The sequence below is a fragment of the Anser anser genome (assembly GCF_964211835.1).
Source record: "Anser anser genome assembly, chromosome: Z".
Lineage (NCBI taxonomy): Eukaryota > Metazoa > Chordata > Aves > Anseriformes > Anatidae > Anser > Anser anser.
This window is the reverse complement of record NC_139723.1, coordinates 86,229,225-86,253,369: the sequence shown is the minus strand read 5'-3', so window position 1 is coordinate 86,253,369 and position 24,145 is coordinate 86,229,225. Positions and strand designations below refer to the sequence as shown.

Genomic DNA, 24,145 nt, shown 5'->3' with positions numbered 1-24,145 from the left:
TGCATTTTACTACGAAAATAGAAGACCAGAACACACTTTTCAATAGAATTACAGCATATAAAGGAGGAAGAAAAAAAAAAAACAGTTCACATTTAAATACAATTTTAGTTTCAACTAAGCAATGACCCTCCCCAGTAAAGCCAGCCCTGGACAGATCAGGCTAGGGTCTCACAAGCACCGCAGCACAGAGTTACGTTCACTTGTGTAAGGTAGATACGCCTAAGGTAGAAATAATTCTGCTGTTTTATTTCGTTTCTCGAAAAAGCGTCAATCTTACCGCTGTGTGGTCCTAAAAGGATTTGTGCTTCTGTTTTAGAAAGGAACTACTTAAAGGGTGGAGAAGTCTCGTGCTGGATTTTCCTCACAGTTCACCCAGAAGGGCTTTCTGATACCACGGCGAGACGTATTTCAGGAGCGGGTAGGTAGGTCAAGGTAGCTACCTCCAGAATTAGCTGTCCCTTCACCAGAGGCAATGGAATTGCGTTACTCAAATTCAGCTGTCGAGCGGGTGTAATTAGAGCTTTGCTCTAGATTTTCTCCTTTCTCCAGCCTTCAATGTAACAGCAGTCCCTGCCTGTTACAAACATCTGTTAGGAAAGGGGACAGCGGTACGGTTCGTAACTGTGTCATTGTAAAGAATCCAGAAATGGCAGGGGTTTTCTTAAACTAAGGAATAGCACGCACAGCCAACACAGAACTGAAGTCCAAACCGTACTGTCCTTACAGTCCTTACCTGAAAGTCTAGTAGATAACTTTATTTAAGTGACAGAGGTGCTCTAACCTGCACCCCTAACATCGAGCAGACCTGGAGCAAGCCCTAAAAGTAAGAAAATCCGGATTTACTGAAGCCCAGTCAGCTGAACTAAACAGCTGTAGCTACAGAATGCTGGTCCCAACCCTCTTACTGCAGTGTTCACTAAATAACGCTGCTAATGAAAAACTAAAAGGTATGTTGTCTTTCTCCTTTAGTTAGAGTGTGACAAGGGGTCGCTTTACCCCCTTCTGCAAAACAGCACGCTGGAAAAAACAGTACAGAGAACACACACCTACCATGGGAAACACGTTAAACACCGATCTGCACGGGAAATGTCACTTGGTTTTAAGTTTGGGAAACAAAACACATCGTCGTGAAACATCACAGTTCACAAAGAGAACCAGGAAGAGAGGTGGCAAGTCCCAGTTGGGCTTTAAAGGATATTACACACGACACGGGAACAGCCGTATATTCTCACTTCTCCTCACTCAGATGTTTCTATATGTTGCTAGCAAGATGCTCGGTCCTGCTCCCGTTGGTTTTAAGACTACGAGTCTTGGAAAAAAATAAGCTACTGAATTGAACGGGAAGTTCTGATCCCTAGGTACGGCTGTACCTTGAAGGTAGAATTCTGTAGAATATTGCAAATCAGAGATGACTTGCAGAACCTGATTAAACAATGTCTGTGGGCGTGCATGCACGGAGAAAACCTTACTGGTACCACTTCGCTGCTGTAACTGGGATGGATTAGTCGAACTCTAGAGCTCTGAAACATCTGCAACCATACAGAGGCACAACTGTACTGCGTAACTGGAGCCTCAAAGATTGTTGTTTTTTTCTTTTCCTCACCTGCGTGGTGGGATTTACAGAAAAAAGATGCAGAAACGTTTGCATTTTGGCAAATCCCGCTGCCAGCCAGTTCTCAACAATCCAGCGTGGCATCTTAAAGACAGCAGGGAGCCCGTGCCAGGAAGGGAAAGGACTGCATTTCACACAGCACAAACCCTTCCCGTGCTTGACAGAAGCCACTAACAATTTCCCGTGGGGTAGCTCCCTCTGGGAACCGAGACCACTCTTGCCCAAAGCAAGCCTCCCGCTGGGAGCAGGTAATTCTGTTTTCCCAAGCGCCAGATTTTCTTTAAGTATGGCCAAACCCCGCTTCTTGCCTGAAAAAAAATACCAGACCGAAGAGACGGATGTAGAGCTTTATTTTGTAAAACCAAGTTAGAATCACGGACTGACGGCCCTGCCTTTGCGATCAGTCTCAGCCAGGACACGAGATCAGTGCATAGGATACGTTCATTACTCTTCTGCCTAATTAGTACGTCGTCAGAAGAAGTGAGGAAGTGTGCGTTGCCAACGTATTTGGATTCAGTGATGCAGAACTCCACTGACACACGGGCTTCGGCAAGAGGTGCATTTTCAGGAGGTAAAAACAATTGTACGCTAAATAAATAATCTTTTTTTTTTTTTTTCTCCAGTAAGGTCACAGATTTAAATACGCCAAAAACGGGCATAGCAAAAATAGATGAAAAAAAGCGTTCTTTGTAAAAACATCACGTGTAGGCGTTGGTCTTTTCTGTATATATACTCACATGTACAAGTCGCGAACCACGTTAAGTCGCACAGCTTGGCAATGCGGCACTTAGAGCCCCACCAGACAGCATTTTACCACAGTTTGAATGCGCGGCCTTTCCCCCACGTCACCGTTTTCTGCATTTACATAATCAGTCTTCTTTCCTCACACTTAGGCAAAGCCTTCCAAAAGCTCGCTGTTCTTTCTCCGCTACATCGACTTTACTTTAAAATCGGTGACTAGGCTGGAAATGACAGAGATCACGTCTAAGGAGGTACAGAGACTACTTTCCCTGCTGTATTTTGGGTCTGTTTTGCACACTTCTGCGGAGACTTTATTTATTCCATCATAAATAAGGATATGAGATGTGCTTGCCACGGGTAAGTCCCGGTGAGCAAGCTTTACTTCACCTCTTTGGATTCCAGCTTTGTTTGCCAACGGAGCTCTTGCAGATCTATTGTAATTTATTTAGCCAGTGCAACCTTTTTACTTTATTTTTGTCCTTTTTCTGCTTCACTCCAGCACGCCGTGGGAGAGCGCATCGCCTTTATTTCTGTTCAAGACGTACTCTTGCTGCTGTCACAAAGACCCCAGCCTGTAGCTACGGCTGTGTCCTTGCCCGCAGAACAAAGAAACGGAGGGCACTCAAAGCTGATATGAAGAAAAAAAAAAACAAAAACAAGAGGAACGCACGTTGTGGTATCGGTATCAAATGTGCAAGGAAAAGGAGACAAAAATTCACCTAGAAATTTTCGTTTTCACAGAAAAATAAACAAAAGTGACAAATCTGTAAACAGAGTGAAGCGATCAACTTGCAACTTCTAAGCGTTAGGTCGTTCAAGTCTGACATTCACTGGGTGCAAACTGAACTGGGGCCACAAGAATCATTGAGCCCAAATTCCGTCAGCGTGCGCGTCAACAGCTGCCTGTAACGCCTTCGGGGTTGGCTTCACCGGCTCTGGGGGGGGGGGTTTGGTTGTTCAACGCGGCAAGCGAGTCCCGCTCGGGGGCGTTTGAGTCGGCAACGTCACAAAAAAACGTCATACACGAGTCCTTTTGGGAAAACGAGGCGACGGGAGGGAGAAACGATGCAGCTGAGAGGAACAGGAACTTTGAAAAGAGAAAGAAACGGAACAAAAAAGCCGGCGGTACGTCACCTTGGAGTCAACTGCAAAAATCTCCCTGCAAAATCTCTCCGAGATTTCCGTGGATCACTTCAGGTTCTGCCTTTACGCGATGTATTTGATGAGATAACAGCACAGCTTTGCTTTTCTTCAAGCTCATACGTGATTAATATATATTCAGGCTTTCCTAGGATAATTTTAACTAGCTCGCATTTTGCCTCCTAACAGATTTCACGCGATGCCGAAAAGACGAAATGCAACGTTGCTGCGTATCCCACGCGCGCGCACCACGCTGCTCCTCGAAGCACATTCAGAGAAAGAGAGCAGCCAATGCCACAAGGAAGTCTGGACACGGGCATCTTTGAGTATCAGACAAAGCAGAAGGCCCGTCAGACTTAAATTTGTCTTAAGCTGCCCCCCCAGCTTTTGTTTTTGAACGAATTCTCTCTGGTGTTGTCACAAATAATGCTGTGTGACACCACCGGGACACAATCAGAAGACTGATTACGAGAAGCAGAAATAAATCGTTCTGGAAATCAGCAGTGACGAGGGAGCATCACGCACGTGCAGCTAAAACATTGTTAATCAGATTATTTAGCGTGGTAAGGGCTCTAAGGCAGAAATGCAACGTCATTTTTAGAATTAATTTGGAAGAGCTCTCCCTCGATCCCGCAATGGATGCCATCATCCACACAGTTCACCGGATAACTTGGGGGAGCGGGGAGCAATCTGCATCAAGGGAGAAGGGCAAAGAGACACCAAAATAAGTGAAAATAAATTACAGGACTCAAAGGTCATGATTGAAATTGGTCTGAAAAAGGGATCCCTGCAGAGTAGAAGGTACTGCCTGAGGAGTGCGATCTTCTGGTCCGTCAGTGAACCTTGGACTCAGGCCAGTCGTACACGTCTGGCATGAAGGATTCGTATTCGTAGGTCCAAACTTTTGATCGAATGTAGCGGTTCTTGTCCGCAGGCTCAGGGTAGTGGAAAGCCATGTTGTTTGCGTACAGAAACTCCATCACCTGCAAAGTTAAACCACCACGCGGTTTGTGCCTTTTACTACATCCGCGCAACGTTCACACTTCCATTTAGGACTTACAAGCCGAATAAAGCCAAACACCGAAGTCTTTTCACAACTCCCGAACGATCAGGGCTCTGAAAACTTCGTTTCAGAAATTGAAGAGCCCAATTTTGGCCCCATCACCACTGCCAAACTGATGCATCCAACAAACCCGAGAATATTACGTGTTTCCTATAAAACGCACAAAGGGTTGGGCTGTTTTCTTGTTGTGCCCAAAGCACCTAGTGTCCAAGGGTTCCACCGTGCACTAATATCCACCTAAAACACTTTCAGCACACTTTTATGTGAAAACTTGTACGAAACTTTCGTGTTTCACACTCACCTTGACAGCAATATAAATAGAAACTTCCCTGATATTAGACAGCGGGGGATAAAGTCTTCCCTGCGCGAGCTCCTCGTCAGTCAACTGTTCCGCCAACGCCTGGAATTAGAAAAGCAACAACTTGTTACCTGCCGAGTGGGATCAGGAACATGCTAAAATACCTGAGAGAAGCAAGCTGTGGTGCTCTCGCTACTAGAGTTTTCCCTAAAGCAGCGGAATAAGGCAATCAAAAATCTCGATATTCTCGGAGGTCAGTTCTACAATCCGTGCCCGTTATCAGGCTCGTAAATATTTGACAGATTAAGACCCAGTTTTTTGGAGGCTGAGCTACCCCTAAGCATGGGATTTATGAGTACCAGGCGCCTACAGGACTGCAGTTGATTCAGAGCAGAAAAGCAGGACGGGAGCCCAGGGAGCTCACACGTCCCCGCCCGCACCGCCGGGAGCGGAAGCAAGAGCGGGGCAGGAGGAAAACGCAGGTCCCGCGAGGCTTGGAGGCAAGTCACGCAAAGATTTGCTATTTGGGTGCTCGGTTTCCAGCCGAAAATCTACATTTGCAATGGGCTCTGATGTTTTTCACGACCGTCTTCGATCGAAACCCTTTTTTTTTTTCCCCCCCCCCTAGGGAGGCACAAAGGAAACCCAAAGAAAATCCTTGGGTTTCGGCAAGATTTGAGGAACCGCTCATCGCGCCGTGCGCTGTCGGGTCAGAAGCCGCAGCCTACTCTGCTTCCACACTTACCTTAGCAGCTTCTAGGAAAACCTTATCACTAATATGTCGAACACTGCTGAGGATCACAGCGAGAGCCACGCCTACAATAAAATTATCGCCGATTAGGGCCACATCACTTGCAAATACGCAGCCTGCTGCCCAGAAGCTGCTGTTATTTTTAATTCCTCCCGTAGCTTCCTACGCACGCTCAAGGAACTATTACCACGCGGGCTAATCGTTTACCCTAACAGGTGGCTTTTGACAGGGGGTTGGAGCTTAGCAGCTGAGGGAAGAAAGGGAAAGAAAATGGGGAAGCAGAGAAATATCTCTGACGCTTCTCTTGTGCGGAAATAAACTCGAGAGGCTGTCCTGACACTTATTTTCTCCTCCCCCAGGCAAACAAGCGGAAGAACCCATGGCGCAGCGGCCCTCAAAGCCTTTAATAAGCCTTTTGTTTCCTTAGAAGCAGCCCCGCCGTGCGCACATCACATGCGTGGCACCCATCCTTAACTAATTTCCTTTCAATCATTCTTCGGAGCAAGTTCTCATCGCTAAACGCCGTTAGCAGCTCTCCTTCGCGCTGCCGCACTAACTAGGGAAGCAAGGGAACCCAGAAAGAGATGCTAACGGCCCAGCCTTAAAAAGATCGGAAGACGATTTGGGTTATTACCCGGAAAAATGTAAGCGTTGTTTCCCTGGCCTGGTTTGAAGGTTCTTCCGTCTTCCAAAGTCACCAGGTCGAAGGGGCTGCCGCTGGCAAACAGGCACCGTCCCTGTTAAACGAAGGGAAATAAACGATCACCGCTTTTGCGAGTCGGTTCCTCAAGAGGCGGCGGCACGGAGAAAGAAAGCCGTTACGAAATACGGGGACAGCCGTGTCCTGCAGATCCCTGCCAGCTCTCGGACTGAATCAGGAAGGTCCCCAAGCACGCGATAAGGCAAAAGGGCGAACGGCCCTGCTGAATGCAGCCGGATAGAAGCGCATACTCGAACCCCTCGCCGACCCAATCCCTGCAGTCCCCAGAACGACAACTTCCCCTTCCCGAAAGGGCCTGGAAGAGAGAAAAGAAGCGGTGAGCACCTCTTTCTGCAGCAAACATCCGGAAGGCAAAAGAGGCAAGCGCGTACATCGAACCGTGCAGCTTCCTAAGGAATGGAAGATAATTATTTGCTTTGCCATTCATTGTTCTTAAAGGCAGCAGAGACAGAGCAGCTACTTGCACGGAAAATAAAATTACTTGTGTGTTAACCGTTAGAGAATTATCCAGGAACCATGGCCACAAGCCAGGACACACCACGACAGGGACTGTACAGAGGGAGCAGAGTTAATGGGCACTTCCAAAAGGAGACTGAAATCGAAGTACAGTAAGAAAAGGTCACTTGTTCACTCCTGGCCAGGAGGCTGCTATTACCTTACTGTCTCTGAAACTGAGAGCTCCGGGAGGAGTGAACAACGCAGCCGCCTTGTCCTTCCTCGAAAAGGACTTTAATCAGTGCGAAATAATGAAACAAATCTGGAGTTTGTAGTGTGAAATACACCCTCCAGCTAAATATACCCTTTCCTCAAGCAGTAAAATCCCAGCAAGCGAAGAATCTTGACTTTCTTTTGCATGATGGATTTAATAACATTACTTAGAATATCTGAGGCTTCCCAGGACCACTGTGTTTGAGAAGAAATTATCAAAGAGGATGAAGGCTCAGGGACTGTGTTTGAATGTTAGGGGACCCGTGACAACAGCCTTTTTATGTAGGTAGCAAAATATAGACGCCATCCATTTAAGGAAAAGACCAAAAGAGTGAAAATTAGAAGACAACAAAAGCCCACACAATACAAACACACAGTGGCAGAGGGCACTAAAGCACTGCCAGGCTGTCAGAGGTGCCACCTAGTGGAAGAAGGAATAAAACGTTAGCGGTGATGTCTTCATTTCCTTCGAGACTTCCTGGCTTGGTGAACGATTTCACACCAGCCGGGATTAGGCTGGTCCTGAGGCCACGAGGGGCGTGGGGCTGGCAGCGCCAATCCCTAATTGCAAGACAAGCTCCTTTAATTGAGTAACACTGGGTAGGATTTTCTAGGTGACTCCTGTGTCTTGAAGGGAAGGGTGTTATTACGTTTTCTGGGGTAAACACAGCTCCTTTGGCGATCATTTTGCCACGCTTGAATCTAACCAGCAGCATCTGGCTTCTGCATCTGATACAACTGCTCCTTGGGCCTCTACGCACAGCCACAGGTTGAAGAGCAAACGAATCCCTCCCCAGAAAACATCTACTGCTTGGTTGATATTCCGTAAAAAAAAACGCGAGCAAACCTGGTACTGATTCTCCCTCAGACAGTTAGCCACTGTTCTGGCTAACGAAATCTCTCTGAGATATTTAATAATCTTCATTTTAGAGTGTTCCCGTTTGCTATCAAAAGCTAGATTTTGTCCAGAGGCTGTCATGGTTTCTGTCTAGGGCTCGCTCTGGACCTGCAAATCTCTGTAGCAAAGGTTTTCTCCAAGAAGATTGACCTAGAAGAGAATCCAGGCTTGTACTGGAGAAGATGAAGTTCTGTTCTTCCCTCTGCGAAGCTAACACCACCGAGGTTTTAACGCTGAAAACTCAACCGCACTAACAGTGGAAGGAAGAGGTTCACATTTCTGCATCAACACACAAAGAAAGATCTCCACCCACTCATTTTTACACAGATGAGTTGCTAGATCTGGGACTGCGCTTAAAGAAAAAAAAAAAAAAGAGATGTCTTTTCAAAAGCCCCACCCCTGAAAGTCTAAAATTTAAAGAGATGAAATTAGCAGCCAGTTCAAAGACGGTTACAGACCCCGGGACAGGGGAACGCGAGGACAGAGGGTCGCCAACATACTCTACCAAGTGCCAACAGGTCGACGCTTCTAAACATCACATACCTCCGTTAACGTATACGCTTCCTCTGCCGTGCACTCAGCCTTCACCGTGGGGTTACTCAGTGCAAAGATTATCGGTCGCTCGTTGATAGAGCCCATCGCTCTGATCACGTCGTGAGAGAAGAGCCGCCCAGCTCCTGCGACCCCTGAAGTAAGTGGAAACGATGAAAAAATCAGGATGTGGTTGCTTGAGGGCTGATGACGGTGATTGCAGATCCAGCTGACCCCCCACTCGGAGCAAAGAATCACATTTCTTGCGAGAGGAGACCGAGACCAGGCACTGCTCTGTTGGTGGCTGCTTAAAATTCTCATTTTCACAGGAACACCTAATTAACGTGCTCCAAATACCTATTTTCACGTGCTTTTTTTTTCGTATTGATCTCTGTAAAGAACACTTATCACTACCCCGGATAAAGGAGTGGGAAATCCAGGCTCTCCGCAGATGATTCATGCTAGCTGGGTGTTACCTGTGCGACGTGCATTCGTTTGGTGTTGGTATTTCTGACCGCGCCCAAACACACGGGTACAAATAAATAAAAATCACGGGATCATCGAGGTTGGAAGAGACCTCCAAGATCACCCAGTCCAACCTCTGACCTAACGCTAACAAGTCCTCCGCTAAACCATCTCACTAAGCTCAACATCTAAACGTCTTTTAAAGACTTCCAGGGATGGCGACTCAACCACTTCCCCAGGCAGCCCGTTGCAATGCCTCACAACCCTTTCGGGAAAGAAGTTCTTCCTAATCCTCGCTTTTTCCATCTCGCAGACACGCAGATCACCGTCACCAGCCTCCTGGGGGCAACGTTAGCAAGAGTAAATGCAACAAACAGCCGAGTCGTGGAAACGGAAACGAAACGAGCTGACTTACCGATGATAGCGGAAGGCCGGAGTACATTCACTGCATCCACAAACGTCTTTGGGATCTGCTCTGGAGCCGGATGCGTAAATGGGTCCTGGTTGGAATCTACCTTTTGTTCTCGGCCCTACGGATAAACGTTGATTTAATTGTGACGAGGACACGTAAAGCAGGGGTATTTCTGTGGTATTTCAAGGCCTGGCGCACCCCCACCTGAACCAGCAATCCGTATTTGTCGAACATCCATATTCTCTTGTAGGCTTCCTCTGCTGAAACGCCATTTTCCACCATGGCCATAACGATGAGGTTTGCGATTCCCAGGGCAGCCTTGGGGATAAAAGGACTTCGTTTTTTTAAAAGAGTCACAAAAAGGGGTCTGTCATCACAAACATCTGCTCAAGATCGCCCCCCCCCCGACTTAATTTCTTAGGTCAGCTCTGAAACGCAAGCGCTGTTTGCTTGGATTGGAGCAGATTTCTGGCATCGACGGCATCACGTCTTCGAGCCGAAGAGGGAGGCAGCTCTCCTGCGTGCTCTGCCCCCGTGCCAGCCCCGTGAAGCAGCCACAATAAAGCAGCCCAGCCGGACACGGGGAACAAGGTAGTGCTGCAGGCCTCCTGCCAAGGAACCACGGCCAGGCGGCTTGTGCCTAACCGCTTTCTGAACCTCTCTCCTGCCTGTGATGGAGGGCAGAAAGGGGACGCTGGCAGTGCTTCCCCTCCACCTCCCTCCTCCTGCACCAGCTGCACACGGTGCTGAGCCTGGCAGGTAGAGGGAGGCGCGGAGCAGGGCTCAGTTCAGAGGCAACGCCACCGCACCAGCCACTTACCGCCATCAGGACCTGGCCCAGCAGGAGGCTTTTTCAGCTAATTAAGTGATTTTGTCAGCACCGTAGAAGCAATTTTGCTGATGTACCAAGGAGCATGGTGCTGGTACCGCCACCAGCAAGCGTCTGCTGCAAACAGCCACTGATTTAACTTCCCATGAAAACCACAGCAGTAATGCCATAAAAATTAACAGATGTGCTTCCTCCCTTTCCTACTGAGTCATAATTTTACGGTAAATTCCCCCCCCCCATCTACACACAGCTCCCCGCTGCTTTTATAAATCCATGCAAAAAAAGTGAAAAACTGAGCCCTGGCAGATGGCGAACCGCTTTCAGATAGCATCCCTTAAGCAGCCACTCCCTCCTGTTGATGTATTTCATCGTGCCTTAAAAAGAATTCCGCAAAGAAATTCAAAGAATCCACAGATCCTGCAGGACCAGGAAATATAATACACTTAGATCTTGCGTTGTTCTAGAGAGCTTACGAGAACTCACCTCTCCTGCTCCAAGGAACAGCACCTTCTGCTCCGAAATTGGTTTGCCAGTGGCTTTCTGCGCTGCCAGCAGTCCCGCTAAGGCCACCGAAGCCGTCCCTATAAAAGCAGGACAAACCTGAAGGGAGTTGAACAGATCTCCGTGGCAGATTTTGTTTAGGAAACCTTTTGACACGTACATCAGGAACACAAACAAAGGGTATACCTTGGATATCATCGTTGAAGGTACAGTATTTCTCTCTGTATTTTCTCAAAAACCGAAAAGCGTTGTGGTTTCCGAAGTCTTCGAATTGGATAAGGGTGTTCTGGCCATACCTACAGAACGTGGCAGACATTAACATCGTTAGGCTCACCGAGAAAACAAATATTTTAAAACAAATCCTGCATGTTTATCTCTGGACAGAAGACGTCCTCGGGATTCAAAGAGCTCCATCTCCATTCCGGGCATATTCAACAGGTAAATACAACCAGGTCACAGAAGAAAGTCACTACAGAGCCAGAAATACAAAGGCATCTCTTGACATCTAGTCTTGCCTTTATTCCTGAAGCGATTTTTACAAGGACGGTGTGTCCTGGAGTTTTCTTACCATCAGACACTTCCATGCAGAATATTCAGGGTCATACCTGTCTGTAATGGCTTCCATAAATTCATCAATGAGGTCATCGTAGACCTGCGAGCGATCCCTTTTCTGGTACAGGCCCATATAAAATGGATCTTTTAAGAGGGTCTGAAAGGGAATAAATCAAAGAGAGCAGCAGGATGAATCACTTCCTCCGTATACGTTTCCCAGAGTTCACATTTCACACCGTTCTCAAAGATACTGCATTTATAGGGCTGCTGTATCTGCTTCCAGTCTGTATCAACGCTCAGGAATTTCAGCTGGCGCTTGGAGGTTGGTGACAGCTACTTTTAAAACGGAACGGATCGATACCGTGAACAATAAACTGCTTTAATAAATCCGATTCGCGTTACCAGCCTCTTAAAGTCAGTTCAGCTGACTTCAATCTATTTTGCAGTGTTCCAGCATTCAAATTGCTTCCAAACACACCACTTGGCTGTCAAACTAACCCGAGTTTTTCTATCACAGATGTAACAGTGAATTCCAAATCACTTATCCTTACACAAAATGGTTGGTTTTATCTTTAAGTGTTCGAATAAACATCTTATAGTACTAAAAGCTTTTAATTAGATACTTTTCACAGCGGTAGTTTCAGGCAAAGTTTTTGTCTAACTCACTGTATTGTCAGTTCCAACGTCGATGCACACAGGCAAGCATTTATCTGGATGGATTCCTGCACAGGCCGTATACAAGCAGAGTTTCCCCACTGGGATTCCCATCCCATACACCCCGAGGTCTCCGAGACCCAATATCCTTTCTCCATCAGTGACAACAACAGCCTGAAAACAAACAGAAGCGAAGCTACGGATAATTACTGGAATTTGTAAAGTTTATAGCGATACCAACCGTGTTTTTTCCAGGCAAACAATCAGGTATATTTGTGCAGTTAAACAAAGAACACATCGCAAGGAATTTCTTTTTACCCTGAAGCAATAATGTTTAACGTTAGACTCCGCTACGTCCCGTTTTGTTTGCTGAAAGCTGCTGCCCAAATCCCTGAAATGAAAGCTAACTGGGAAGAAACCCAGCCACCGTGTTGAACGGCAGCTCCTAACTTGGGTTTATGACTTCCACCCCTAAATCCCGACATCAAAAAGTTTGGGTAAGTATCATCCACCTCCTCTCCCTTTGTGGTTCCAGACCCAACTGGGTCAAACAGGATTTAATGGCAAAATATGGGATGGGGGCTTCCCAACCATCTCTTCTGTGTCCTAATCTACCTCTCCTACTACTACGTAACATGAGACCCAAAGATGCGTTCCCCAGCACTTCCCCCCCAAAAATGGAATAATTAAATAAACCGTTTGGCAAATCTAGTTCTCATCATGGCTGCTTACTGAAACACGAGCTTCGTATTCAGAACAGAACACCGCTCTTCAAGATGCGCATTATCTTCATTAGCTCTGTTTTGCAATCATTGTCAAAACAACTGCCAAGGAGGCATTATTCAGCATTTAGATTCCCATCAAATGCTGGCCAAGAAGCCCTCCGGAGACGAAATAACAACTAGAAAGAAGAATCATACAATGGCAGTACCTTGACGTCGTTCTCTGGCCAGTTATTCACAATGGACCTTATGTGACCCCTGTCTGAGATTGAAATAAACAATCCTCTGAAAGAAAAAAAGAAAGATTTTACAGGTGACAATCAGAAATTTCACTTTGCTTCGTAAAACTAAAATTTAAACAGTAAAACTTTCTTAAAATTGCAGTGTTGCCATCACTGACACAAAACATGCAAAGGACAATTTGTTGTATGCATTTCTACGCAGTCACTTGGACACTCTGGAACAAAACCACGGAGGAAATACTTTTCAGGAGTGCTTCTCTCTGGGAAAAGGGGAGGCAACGAAGCAGAAAAGAGCCCAGGTGAAGAGCTGAAGCGTCTGTTTCTTTTACTCAAGGAGAAGACATCTAATGAAACCCCTTCTGAGCAGAGGGTGAGGCTGGCTGGCCTTCAGAGATCCCTTTTAACCTACGCTTGCCTCCAAATCCTCTGTTCTCAACAGGTCTTTGGTTCCACAGATGGGATTTCGAGCGTTGCAGAAAGCCACAGCGCTGCCCCTGGGAAAAAGGGAGCTGTATGGCATCTTGGGAAGAGCTAGAAATGGGGCTGAAACCCCTCTTCTGGTAATTATTTGCCGTATTACCGCTTTTGTTTTCAAGTGTTCCGTTTTCCGGCATGAGCTGAGCGTTCAGTTATGATTTAACGAACTTCTACCGCCCCGAACTGGAGCAACTCTCGTGCAGGTGAATGCAAAGGAAAATGAAATAAAACACATCCAAACCTCAAGGAAGAAATGCAGAGAAAACAAGAAAAAGTAACAGCAAAATCCATCTACTGTTCTTACTTTGGTCTCCTGAAGATGTGCCCGTACTGGGAACAGGCGAGGCCCACTGTTGGTGTATACACAATCGGCATTAACCGCTCGATATCGTCTTGTAAAACCCTGTAGAATAACTTTTCATTTCTCTCTTGGATTCCCATTATGTAGATATACCTGAAACCAAGCAAACAAACAAAAAAAATCAGCAATTTAACGGTTTACACGTTTATGCTTATTGAAGACAAGGTGAAAAACATCGAAGCAAAAACTTCACGTTATTTTCTTCACGAAATCCCTTTTCCCACTCAAGCTGGACACGTAGATACGCATAGGCATGTATGAAACCGGTAACGGGATGCTAAAAACATGCCATTCTACGAAACAAACAAGCATTCAAAAATAAGAAATAAATCAAAATCCCCCCCACTTTTTCATCCAACCAGAGGGTTAAAAACAAATCTCAAGAGATTACCCATTAAGAGGCTTGAAACACGACCTCAATTCTTTTCTAGCAGTAACTACTGGATACGATAAATGCTATTTTTCACACCTAATTATTAAACCCTCAATTTATTTTCACTCTCACACGCTATAAGAATGCTTCAGCTGACCGCCCCCTCACCCCTTGCCCCCAAACTAGTTCTGTGCCCTCAAAAACTGCCACCCAAACCTTACACGTTACAGGAATGTAACGGCAAGGTCAACAGCAAGCTGCTGCCAGGTAGTTTGAGCTTTGTTACCAGCTAATTTGTGCGTGTTCTTTTTTGTTGCCTTACGACTACGGAATATTTTAAAATAACGCTCCCCAACCTCATCTAGACACGCGATGAATGCAGTTTTCTGTGCAAAATCGAAAATAACCTTCAACAACTGAAAAAAAAACAACCCACATGAAGGCACAGACTTCTTTGGTTAACCCCATGAAATATTTTTTTTCCAGCCATTTCCATTTACTTGCAGGACAAAACAAGGCCGGAGGGGTGCTTACTTCTCCAAGGGGTCCGTCATTTTTGCCAAATTCTTGTGGAAGCGTAAGGCTTGAATGTCTTGCGTCTCGATTTTAGGAGGCAGAAGTCCTTGCAAGCCGAGCATCTGCCGTTCGTGTAACGTAAAGGCCATCCCCTGAAAACAAAAGAGAGGTGAGAACGAGAGAAATAAAGGTCAGAAAGACTCGGCTGTTTTTCCTCCAGCGTTTCTATTTATCCTGGATTTATTTTTGCCACTTCTGACTGCCCACTTCCAGGACATCCGTGGCGCCTCAGATATCCCAAATGTTATCAGACCAGGGTGTCTTCGGAGAAATATTCTGGGGGTGGGTGCAATCCTACAGCAGGTGCCGCAGGGCGCAGGTTTGGGCATTTTTGTCTCCGCTGGGGGCTCTCCTGCGTGGGCACCCCTCCTGAGCACGGCTTTTCCGCTGCGCTGAGTCCTCGGGTGCCCTCTCCCAGATGTCGTTTCCCTGTGTGAAACTGGAGAAGAGCTACGAGATTCCACCACAGATGTTTAGGAGTAAAACAACAGCTGGCTCTTGAACCGTTTCCCAGAAATATAGGGTTGACCAGAACGAGGGGGTCACCCAGTCTGCTCCCTACGCTCACAGCCACAAAGAGCTTCCTCTACGTCTGCATTTTCCCACTTATTTTCACTAATCCAGACCCCAAAAGGCGACCGAATCACCCTAATGCTTCCACTGAGATCACATTTCAACCCAAATCCTTCAGTTTTTGCTCAAGGCAATGCCCGATCCCTTAGGACTGTAACGCTCTACGACCAAAAAGCCTCGTTTGGAACAAATTAAGTTTCAGAAGGGTTAAATTGCAAAAAAAAAATCCCATTTCAGATTCGTACTGCCAGGTTAAAGAAAAAAAAAAAGGCTTAAAATAGGCTTCTAAGGTTCACATCTCGTCATTACGCCCCGAATTCGTTCTGCAGTCACACAAATCACACGGAAAAGATTCAATAATTTCCCACTTTAGAATAAAAACTGTAAGATCAGACTATATATATAGATATTCACCTCTTGTAGATAATTTAATAGGCTCTCAAAGGTATTTGTATAAAGCACAATGCACATGAACAAAAAAGCTCCAGTTTAGAGGCTAGACCTCTCTGGCACTCTTTAATGGTGTGCAACCAGGCAAAAACATACTTAAATTGACTTTTTTTGGCGTTATTTTTCTCTTTGTTCACTTAAATCACGTTTCATACTGGTTATTTTGGCTACACCGATTTAAGCGGTCTGCCCGCCTCTGTTTTTTAAACTACTTCTGTGCAATGTTCTGTAGTAATAAAACATTTGAAGAGTTTGAAAGCGAGCTAGTCTACCTCAAAGAGGAAAAAGGAACAAAAAAAATCAACTATTTTGCAAAAAAAGACTCGCAAATGCTTGGATTTGCAAAGCATTTAACCCTAAAAAAGGATGATAGTTCATATTTGACAACCTTCCACGGAATAGTTGTGACAATACCGAACTCAGTGTCTCCTTTTCCTATTATCTGCGAATGATTTGCAAACCATTTTATTCTTTTCTGGATCTGTTTCAGTTCCACTTCCACGTCCTCCAAAAGAGAACTTGAAGGATTCCCTGGGAACGTTAAGCCGCACGAAACCGCAGACGACTCAACTTTCTTCCCCTTTTTCCTCCGCTGCCTCCGAATTTGTTCCCATCGGCAGTTTATTTCTTCTCAAAGCAACCACTTCTCTACACAAAACACATTCGTAGGGCCAGGAATTTCGGACGTTGAGCTAAGCACAGCCGGTAAACAGCTGCGGTATTTCTGCCATCCCTTCAGGCGCTGGGAACAGAAGAAAACGATGCCGAAAAAGTCAGGACGTGAAGGAGAAAACAAAACAAAAAAAGGCTCGATTTCTTTTCAGAGCACGCAAAAACACTGGGGTTGCAGCTCGGTCCCTGCACAGCACCTTGCAGGACAGAGATCTTCTTTGCAGCTCGGGAAAAAGCAGGCGTCCCTTTTAGACGGCACGGCCAAAGCAGGGGGCGCATCTAGGGGAAAAAAAACCCAGCACGCTTCCAAGACCTCAAATGAAATAATTAATACGCGGAGACAAATTTATTGCGGCACAACCAACACGCTGCCACGGGGGGAAGGAAAAAAAAGGTAAGAAAACGAAGCGCTGACAGTTTTTTTTTTTTTTTTAGGATCGCTGAGAACTGCGCCTTTAATCCACAAACCGGCTGGACCTCGCTTTGGCCCTAACGCCTGGGCTTCTGCTACAAAGAGCAAGCGATGCTATAAATACCAGCGCAGACAAATTCCAGCTGCCCACTAGGCATAAAGGTGAACGGGAGACCCGAATCTTGCAAGGGTGACTTTTATTAGCGCCACTGGGTAATACCGAGAGGTTTCTAAGATGTTTCTAGGCAGAGAATTATTAGCGGCGGTGTTTTTTGCGCCGCCTGCAAAGGCTCGCAAGACATGCACAGGAGGGAATGCTCTTTACCCGATACCAGAAACGCTTCCAAGCGTTCTGAAAAACGATGTAATTTATAACAGATGACCCATTCCAAGCCCCTGACGGAGATATAAAAGCGGGATATATCCGAACACGCCAGGGTTTGGAAAACGAACACCGGCCCACTTCACGGGGAAGTGCCGACCAAATGGTTCCCGCGTAATTTCTGATCATCATCACAACACGTTCACCTCGGCGTCATAAGACCTCGAAATGCATCGTAAACGCTCTCAAAATAAAGGGTATTTCGTACGGGTTCGGGGGCTTTCCATTTCCTTAACGGCTTCCTTCGGCTAAATCGCAAAGTTCACCCTTGCGCAACACATCTGCGGAGCAAACCAACGCGGTTCCCTCATAAGAATCCAAGGTGCGTTTGCTATCTCGGCCGTGGATTCGAAGTTTGTCCGTGTTCACGAGAACGGGACAGAACACGGCGTTCCCCTTTGCTTTCCTTCCTCTTTCCAAACTTTAATTTCTCGTCTTCGTTTTTCCAGAAACAGCAGCGTACGACGGAGGAAGCCAGGATGCACGCGTGCTAAAATCCAGCAGAAAAGCTTATTTTATGATTCTGTAAAAGCTTTGCATGCTTCCCCCATCAGTACGACTTGAAATCCGCGCTGAACCTACAAGAAGAGGGCTACTAAAACCATCGGCCAGCCCCTCTAGGGCCCCAAAACCTCGTAAGCCAGGCAGTTTCCTTCCTTCCCTCCCCCAGACCATCGTGCCGGCGGCTCGGGACTCGGGAGCAGGAGAGCTGACCGCGGTTAAACGGGGCGCACCTTTGGTACTGACACCTCCTCTCCAGCCAGGTGATAAAAAAAAACTAGTTACACATTAAATAGCTCCATCTTCTTCCACCCCTTCCGAACTTCCATCTTCTTCTGAAGCCCTTTTTAAAGCACGCACGCCTCCGGGAAGCTGATAAAAGCTGCAGAAGGAGCAAATGCCCGGCCGTTCGCCCCTAGACCTGAAACCTCCCGTCCCCAAAGCAGCAGGGCCGGTCACAAAGCCCGCTGCGGACCCCATCTCCACTTATTTATCCCAGTTTTCCAAGGAATGGAGGCGGGCATCGCTTATTTTACACCCCAAAAAATCTCCTCAAGCCAAACAAAGCAGCGCGCCGCAGGCCAGCACGGTGAAAACAGGCAGGGGAGGGGGGGAAAAGGAGCGGCCGCTTTTAGATCTTCGGCTTCGTACAATCCTTCCTCGCATTGTCCTGTTCGATTTGTTTCGTCCAGAGAGCTTTAATTTTATTTTATTTTTTAATTCTGAATCAGAAACACGCTGTCTGACCATTTGCCAGATGTCGGCGAGGTCACGCGCGCCTCCGCTACGAGCGCCGGCGCCGCAGACGGAGGCGACCTACCAGAAACATTCGCTTGAGGCATACGCAGGAATAAATTGGGCTGAAAAATCGGGGAGCGAATAAAGATGAGCACGGGATTAACGGTACAGCCGACCGCAAGGCGGGAGGAGACGGCCACCTACCCGGAAGAGAGGCGCACTTGGGCGATTCATCGGGGGGCTTCCCAAGTTTTATCGAAATACAAAGAATTTCGCTGCGGGTCCTAAACAAACCTGAGCGTCCTAACGGTGTTTTAAGCGGCCAAACAAGTTCGAAACGCCGCAGCGGGGATCTCCAGCGGAATAAAAAGGTCCCGAGGCCAATGGGGTGTAATCCGAATCCCTGGCGCCGAGCAGCTCGGCAGCAATCAACCGCGGCGGCCGACCGCGAGTGCCCACGGAGGGCAGCGCCGCAGTTACGGGATGTTCTGCAATTGTTTGGCCGCAGCAGCAAGGGCATTACGGATATAGCTCGCGACCTTTGCCGAGCTGCCCTGACAATGAACGCTTCGAAGCCGGCCTCCAAACGCAAACCTGCAACGCACCCCTGAAGGAGACAGGTAGATCCCCCGCTATTAACACGCGGCTCTCCGCCCTCCCTTCCTCCTCGAGGAAAAAAAACCCTGAAAAATACGGCGGCGTGCTCAGAGAACTCCAGTCTTCCCCCCAAAAAAATGTAAAAAAACCCCACATTTAACACCAGGGAAGCAATAAGAAACACCCTATTGTTTTTGTCTCTGAACGCCGTTGCACAATCGGCACTTGGAAAAGCTTACGGGGCTTGAAATAATTTCCAGTGGCACGGCGAAGGGTTTATAGCTCGGAGAACTCCTGAGATAATCTGATCAGGACAGATCGCACCGATCTACTCCTTCCTCCGCCCCCGACACGCCAAGCCCGGTCTCATTGCCGCAGCCAGCCAGCCTCCGACCTCCGCAGCGGGAAGGAAAAGGAAGGGGAGAATATTTAGAGAAAATTGGAGATATAAAGCATCACAGGGGGGAAAAAAATAAATAAAATCAGAGGACAGGGAAGAAGAGAAAAAAGCAGGTGTTAAAAACGTAGGGTGAAAGTACGGGAGCGGAGCCTTGGCAGCTCCGCTGCTCGTGAAATGCCCTGCTGGGGCAGCCGCGTTTGTCACCTCCCTCGGCCAGTTCAGACAGCTTGGACTGCCCGCCGAAAGCCCTCATCTCCCGTTAGTTTTAGTTTACAAGTTGATTCAGTATTCCCAGACTGCTTCTAACAAAAAAAAATAAAGAAACTGGGGACGGGGAGGTAGAGAAAAGCAAACAGGCTAAAAAATGACACCGTTAGGAGTTCCTGCCAGCGCAGGGAATTAACGCGATGCCTCTCCCTCCCCGCTAGCTCCATTCAAAGCTTATTTTTAGGTGCTCCGTGTGACCCCGCACAGGGATGTCTCGCGCTGATGTGGCTCGGTCCCAACTCCTGGCAAAAGGCAGGACCGGGACAGAGGGGCTGCGGCTCCCCGCGGAGAAGGAAATTCAAGTTAACTTTTGCAAACCGCCCAGTGAAACTCCCGACCCGCTGAAGCCTTCCTTCAGCTCAACGAGCCCCCGAAACCCCCAAAAACTAAGTCAGCGGTGAGCGAGACTCAGCGACCCTTCATCCGGTGCAAGGGAGCGGTTGCGTAAACGGCAGCAGAGCAAGGGAAGCGCGTGCTGGCAGGAGCAGGAGGCGGAACTTCGAGTCCTTGTACTTGGGGCGTCCAGGCAGTAAACCCATAAATAATCCCCGACTCCTTTGTTTCCCCCCCCCCCCCCCAACTTTTTTACTGTGGCCCAACGAAGCTCCCCGGGGGCGGTTTCTCCCCGGGACAAGGTCCGCTGCGCCGTTACCGGACGGAAGATAAGACGTTTGCTGCCGGGGCGCTCCCCCACCTTGTTCGTCCGCGGGTTTAACATCAGCGGCTTGCCTTTCTCCTTGGTGTGCGCGCCGCGCCGCGCCAGCGAGCAGGGGGCGGCGGCCGCCCTTAGCCGGGAGAACATGGTTTCGGCGCTGCACCTGGGAAGGAGGAGACAAAGAAAAAAAAAGAAAAAAAAAAAGAGGTTGAGGCACAGAAGCAAGCTGAATCGACGCTCGTGATTCGGAGCCGGCTGTTGGAAGGGAAGCGGGTGCGTGTCACCCAAGACCCTTCGCAAAACCACAGCGGTAACTAACCCCGAATTGCCTCGCGGCAGCCAGGAAGGAGAAAAAGGGAGGCCAGAAGGGAGGGCAGCCGGAAAGGACTCTACGGCAGCAGGATGGGTGAAGCAAAATGAGGTTTCGCCAGCCTTTAGGAGCGGCAAGCCCGGTCTTAAAATGTTTTTCATTGGGGCTGCTCATTCAGCGTCGCTCCCGAAGGCGAGCCTGCGGAAGCTGAAAGCGAGCCGGGCCTGGTGCCATAACTCAGCACGCGCCCCCACCTGCTTCTAGGGTCCTTGATTTGTCACCGATAAACACCCTAAACAAGGAGGCCAGACACCACACCTCATCTTCCTCTAATTAAACTGAAATTCCTTCGTTGCACCTAATGAGCGTTTAAGGAGCCAACAAGATCGCGGCCCAGATTTCTCCTAGGTTCGTCAATTAGCTCGCTAATCAAGCAGGGAGCCGATACAGAAGGGGGAAGGGTGTTGCGAGGGGAAAAAAAGGGGGCTGCAGTGTCACAAAAATACTGACACGCGGAGAGAGGACCGAGGTTGGGCAGTGCCCTAGCAGGGGGAATTAGGAAGAAGGCAGAGGAATTGAAAGAGGAACGGAATTCCTGCCGAAACCTGCGTCAGCAGAACTAGGCTTTATTTTCTTCTTGGAACGAGGCCGTGGTACGCCTTGCCTGCCCCAGCGTGACACAAACCAGGCACCCTCTAGCCGGCTTCATCACTTCGGTAACGATCAAGCAGGCGAAAATTATTCCATTAGGCAAGTTCCGGCTCCAAACGTGCCTCCCAGCGAGGGTTTTGCTTAAAAAAAAAAAAAAGGAAGTGTTTCCCTGCACCTGCCCCCCTCCAGCGGCGCAGACGGGGGTTTTGGGGGGGGGACGAGGGACCGGGGTCGCTGCCACGTTAAGAGGGGAGCCCCAAAGCGGAGGAAGGAGCAGGGGACGAGGCCGGTTGTCCCCTGAACTGACCTGCCACTGCTGGGGGAAATTAGCAGGAAGCCTGCAGCGGTGATGAAATCCCCGGTTCTCTCCAGCAACGTCCCGAGTAAATGGCATTCCTCGGGGAACCTGGAGATTTGCAGATTAGCTGGGAGGTGTCACTGCTAACACGCCCAGCGGCGAGCTGCTCCTTCCGCGGGCGGATCCTTACCGTCCCCAGCCGCTTTCCTCTTTCTCTGGGGCAAGCCACGCAACAGGGAGGAAAGCCGGGTGACGCGGAGCGCTTAAGCAGAGGAAATTCACTTTCTCCGATACGACGCGCTTAGCAAACAAAGCAGGGAGAGAAATCAAGCAGGCTGACTTCAGAGCTTGTTTGCAGAAAGAGCGGGCGTTATCTCAATTACCTGAACTCACAACGCTGGCGAGCTGCCCGCGGCCCCAGCAGAAAACTGGGCTGAAGCGTTTGTTGGAGTCTCGGTTCGTAAAAAAACCTCTTAGCACGCACCAGAGAGCTACTTTTTGGACGTTTTTGGGGACAGATTTGCCTAAAGCACCGCAAAATCCACCATCCTGTGCTTGCGGAAACCGCGGAAGCGGTACTTTTGGCTTAATCCGCCAGAAAGATGGGTTCGCATCCCGGATTTTATTTGGTTTGTCTTACTGGGAAGGCTCCTGGAAGCGAAGAAGACTCCTGCAGAGTCTTCAGAAAGATTGCAGAGTAATTCCTCCGAAAAAACAAAAAGCTGCTGCTGCTTTGTTCCGGAGAACAGGTACACGGATACGCTACGTCTGCTTTCTTCTTTCCAAACGGACAGATTATTTTATATAAAGTGAGGGAGAAACAAGGATATCCTCACCACCTGCCGCACGCTTCCAAAAGGGAATCCCTCCTGGGAAAGTAACTCAGCGAGCAGACAGGGAAACAGGGCTGCTGCCTACTAAAAAAAACACCTTTAGTGGATGTCATGCCTCGTATAAGCTTGCCTAACACTTAGAAACCTTGGTGTGCAGTAAAGTTTGGATTGACAATAACGATTACCAATCCATAAATCATAAGAGGATTATGAAAATATACACACGTACAATCAGCCAGCAGCCCGAGCAACACGGAAGCGTTCCTTCTGTTGCTGAAAAGATGCAGAAAAGGATTACAGCAAGGATGGACGTGCGAGTAGCAGGCACCCGAGGCCAGCACCCTACCGCACATTTTAACACTTCCTCAGCTTGCAGGAGGGGGAAAAAAAAAAAACCTTCAAGTGTCGCCTGCGCTGACGCTGCTGACTCATAACGCCGCTGCTCGGGGTTATCAGAGGCTTTGTCCTCGGACTAAGGCACGCTTTTTTCCTTAAATTACACGCCGGGACCACGTTTCTGTTCCCCTTACCACAGGTGAGCAGCGCATTAGATGCTCCTGGCTGCCCACACACGAGTTGCTTGCGGAGCTCTTTGCATCGCCCTGGTGGATATGCGTACGTATATTCTGTTTGCCACTAACTTTTTGGAAGGAAGAAGGCAAAGACACCACATAAAAGGCTGCTTGGCTGCATGGCTGGCTTTTTTATGGGCCCTTCGTGGGTGTTTTAGGGGGGGTTTTAACCAGCTGGACATCTCTGACACCGCGACCAAGGGGCTCGGAGGCGCCTTCGCCTCGCACAGCTTGGGCTGTGAGAGCCAGGCAGGACCTGTGAGGCTCCGCACCGCCGGTTCTTTATCCCCAATCGGCCGAGAGGTGAAAAAAATAACCCCAAAGGATCGGGCGGGCGGGCTCCAGGCAGGCCAGGCGGCTTCCTCCTGAGGAGCCGCGGCGCTGCCCGGCTGGGGCCGGGGCCGGCAGGCAGCGGCCGCCCCTCTCCCCGGGATGGACCCGGGGGAACCGGGGGAAGGTGACCGGGGGGGACACGGCCTCGGGGCCGCCTCCCCGCCCGCGTTACCCCCGGGGCCGAGGCGATGCCCGCCCCGCCGCCTCCCCGCAGAAAAGGCCCCCGCGGGACGGGCTGGGGAAGGGCCGGAGGCCTTCCTAACAATTGGAAAATTGTTACCGGAGCGCGTGTCCGCCTCCTCCTGCTGCCCTCCGAGCGATGCTGGCCGAGGACCTGTCTCTATTGTGCGACAGCAGCTGCCATCCGCCGGAGCTCCGCCCGCCTCGGAACCCGCCACTGAATGCAGCGAGCGGGGCTGCGCCAGGGAGGGACACTCCGGAGGGCGGGGCGTTCCCGTGACTGACAACGGCGCGCAGCCAATGAGAAGGGAGGAACATCAAGGACCGGCGGGGGCGCCCCACCAATGAGCTCGCTGCTCCGCGGCTCCTCGCGCTGATACAGGGGAGGGCGGGCCGGGCGCGGCCGGTAATATGCAAATGAGCCAGGGCCGGCAGCGAATCGGAGCGCGGGGGCGGGGCGAGGAGCGGGGCCCGAAAGGGGGCGGGGCCTGTGCGAGGGGAGGGGGCGGTGAGGAGAGGGGGCTGTGAGGGGAAAGGGGCGGCAAGGGGATGGGGGCTGTGAGGGGACGGGGAGATGGAGGGGACCCGGGGTGGCTGTGGCAGCGATAAGGGGACCTCAGCTCCGAGGGGTGACAGGCCAGGAAGGAGGGCGAGGCAGGAAAGGCACAGCCAAGCAGGGGAGATGCACCAAAGA

The 24,145-nt window shown here is 49.1% G+C and overlaps 1 protein-coding gene and 2 long non-coding RNA genes across 9 annotated transcripts; 1 reads left to right on the top strand and 2 right to left on the bottom strand.

Moving 5' to 3' along the window:
- Window positions 1–320: 320 nt before the first annotated feature.
- Window positions 321–3,030, top strand: LOC310890286. Its single transcript, XR_014577156.1, has 2 exons — window positions 321–418; window positions 970–3,030. It is a non-coding gene; the product is annotated as an uncharacterized lncRNA (long non-coding RNA).
- Window positions 412–23,827, bottom strand: LOC310890279 (NAD-dependent malic enzyme, mitochondrial-like). 7 transcript variants are annotated; one of them, XR_014577152.1, is made up of 17 exons: window positions 23,552–23,825; window positions 20,314–20,437; window positions 14,586–14,719; window positions 13,622–13,771; window positions 12,808–12,883; window positions 11,889–12,050; window positions 11,276–11,379; window positions 10,857–10,966; window positions 10,653–10,750; window positions 9,545–9,658; window positions 9,344–9,458; window positions 8,476–8,618; window positions 6,240–6,342; window positions 5,600–5,670; window positions 4,858–4,956; window positions 3,763–4,476; window positions 1,944–3,719 (listed from the first exon to the last, which is right to left on the bottom strand). XR_014577152.1 is itself a non-coding variant. In XM_083819095.1 (17 exons), exons 3-17 carry the CDS (start codon window positions 20,419–20,421, stop codon window positions 4,327–4,329), a joined length of 1,737 nt encoding a protein of 578 aa, XP_083675221.1. In that variant the 5' UTR covers window positions 20,422–20,437; window positions 21,190–21,375; window positions 21,543–21,674; the 3' UTR covers window positions 1,944–4,326. The 7 variants fall into 7 exon arrangements, 6 of the variants coding, with proteins under 6 accessions (XP_083675219.1, XP_083675221.1, XP_083675218.1 ...); XM_083819095.1 differs by lacking the exon at window positions 23,552–23,825 and adding exons at window positions 21,190–21,375; window positions 21,543–21,674 and having other exon boundaries at window positions 1,944–4,476; XM_083819093.1 differs by lacking the exons at window positions 1,944–3,719; window positions 3,763–4,476 and adding an exon at window positions 412–587 and having other exon boundaries at window positions 23,552–23,827.
- LOC310890287 lies at window positions 15,911–16,749 on the bottom strand. Its single transcript, XR_014577157.1, has 2 exons — window positions 16,520–16,749; window positions 15,911–16,392 (listed from the first exon to the last, which is right to left on the bottom strand). It is a non-coding gene; the product is annotated as an uncharacterized lncRNA (long non-coding RNA).
- Window positions 23,828–24,145: the final 318 nt, after the last annotated feature.

Coding starts and splice junctions, on each gene's coding strand:
- LOC310890279 (XM_083819092.1), bottom strand. CDS start 23,769: ATGTTCCTCCCTTCTCATTGGCTGCGCGCCGTTGTCAGTCACGGGAAC. Junction 14,720..20,313: donor TAAACCCGCGGACGAACAAG/GTGGGGGAGCGC, acceptor TTTTGTTTTCAG/GGGATGGCCTTTACGTTACA. Junction 4,477..4,857: donor CTATTTATATTGCTGTCAAG/GTGAGTGTGAAA, acceptor TTAACTTTGCAG/GTGATGGAGTTTCTGTACGC.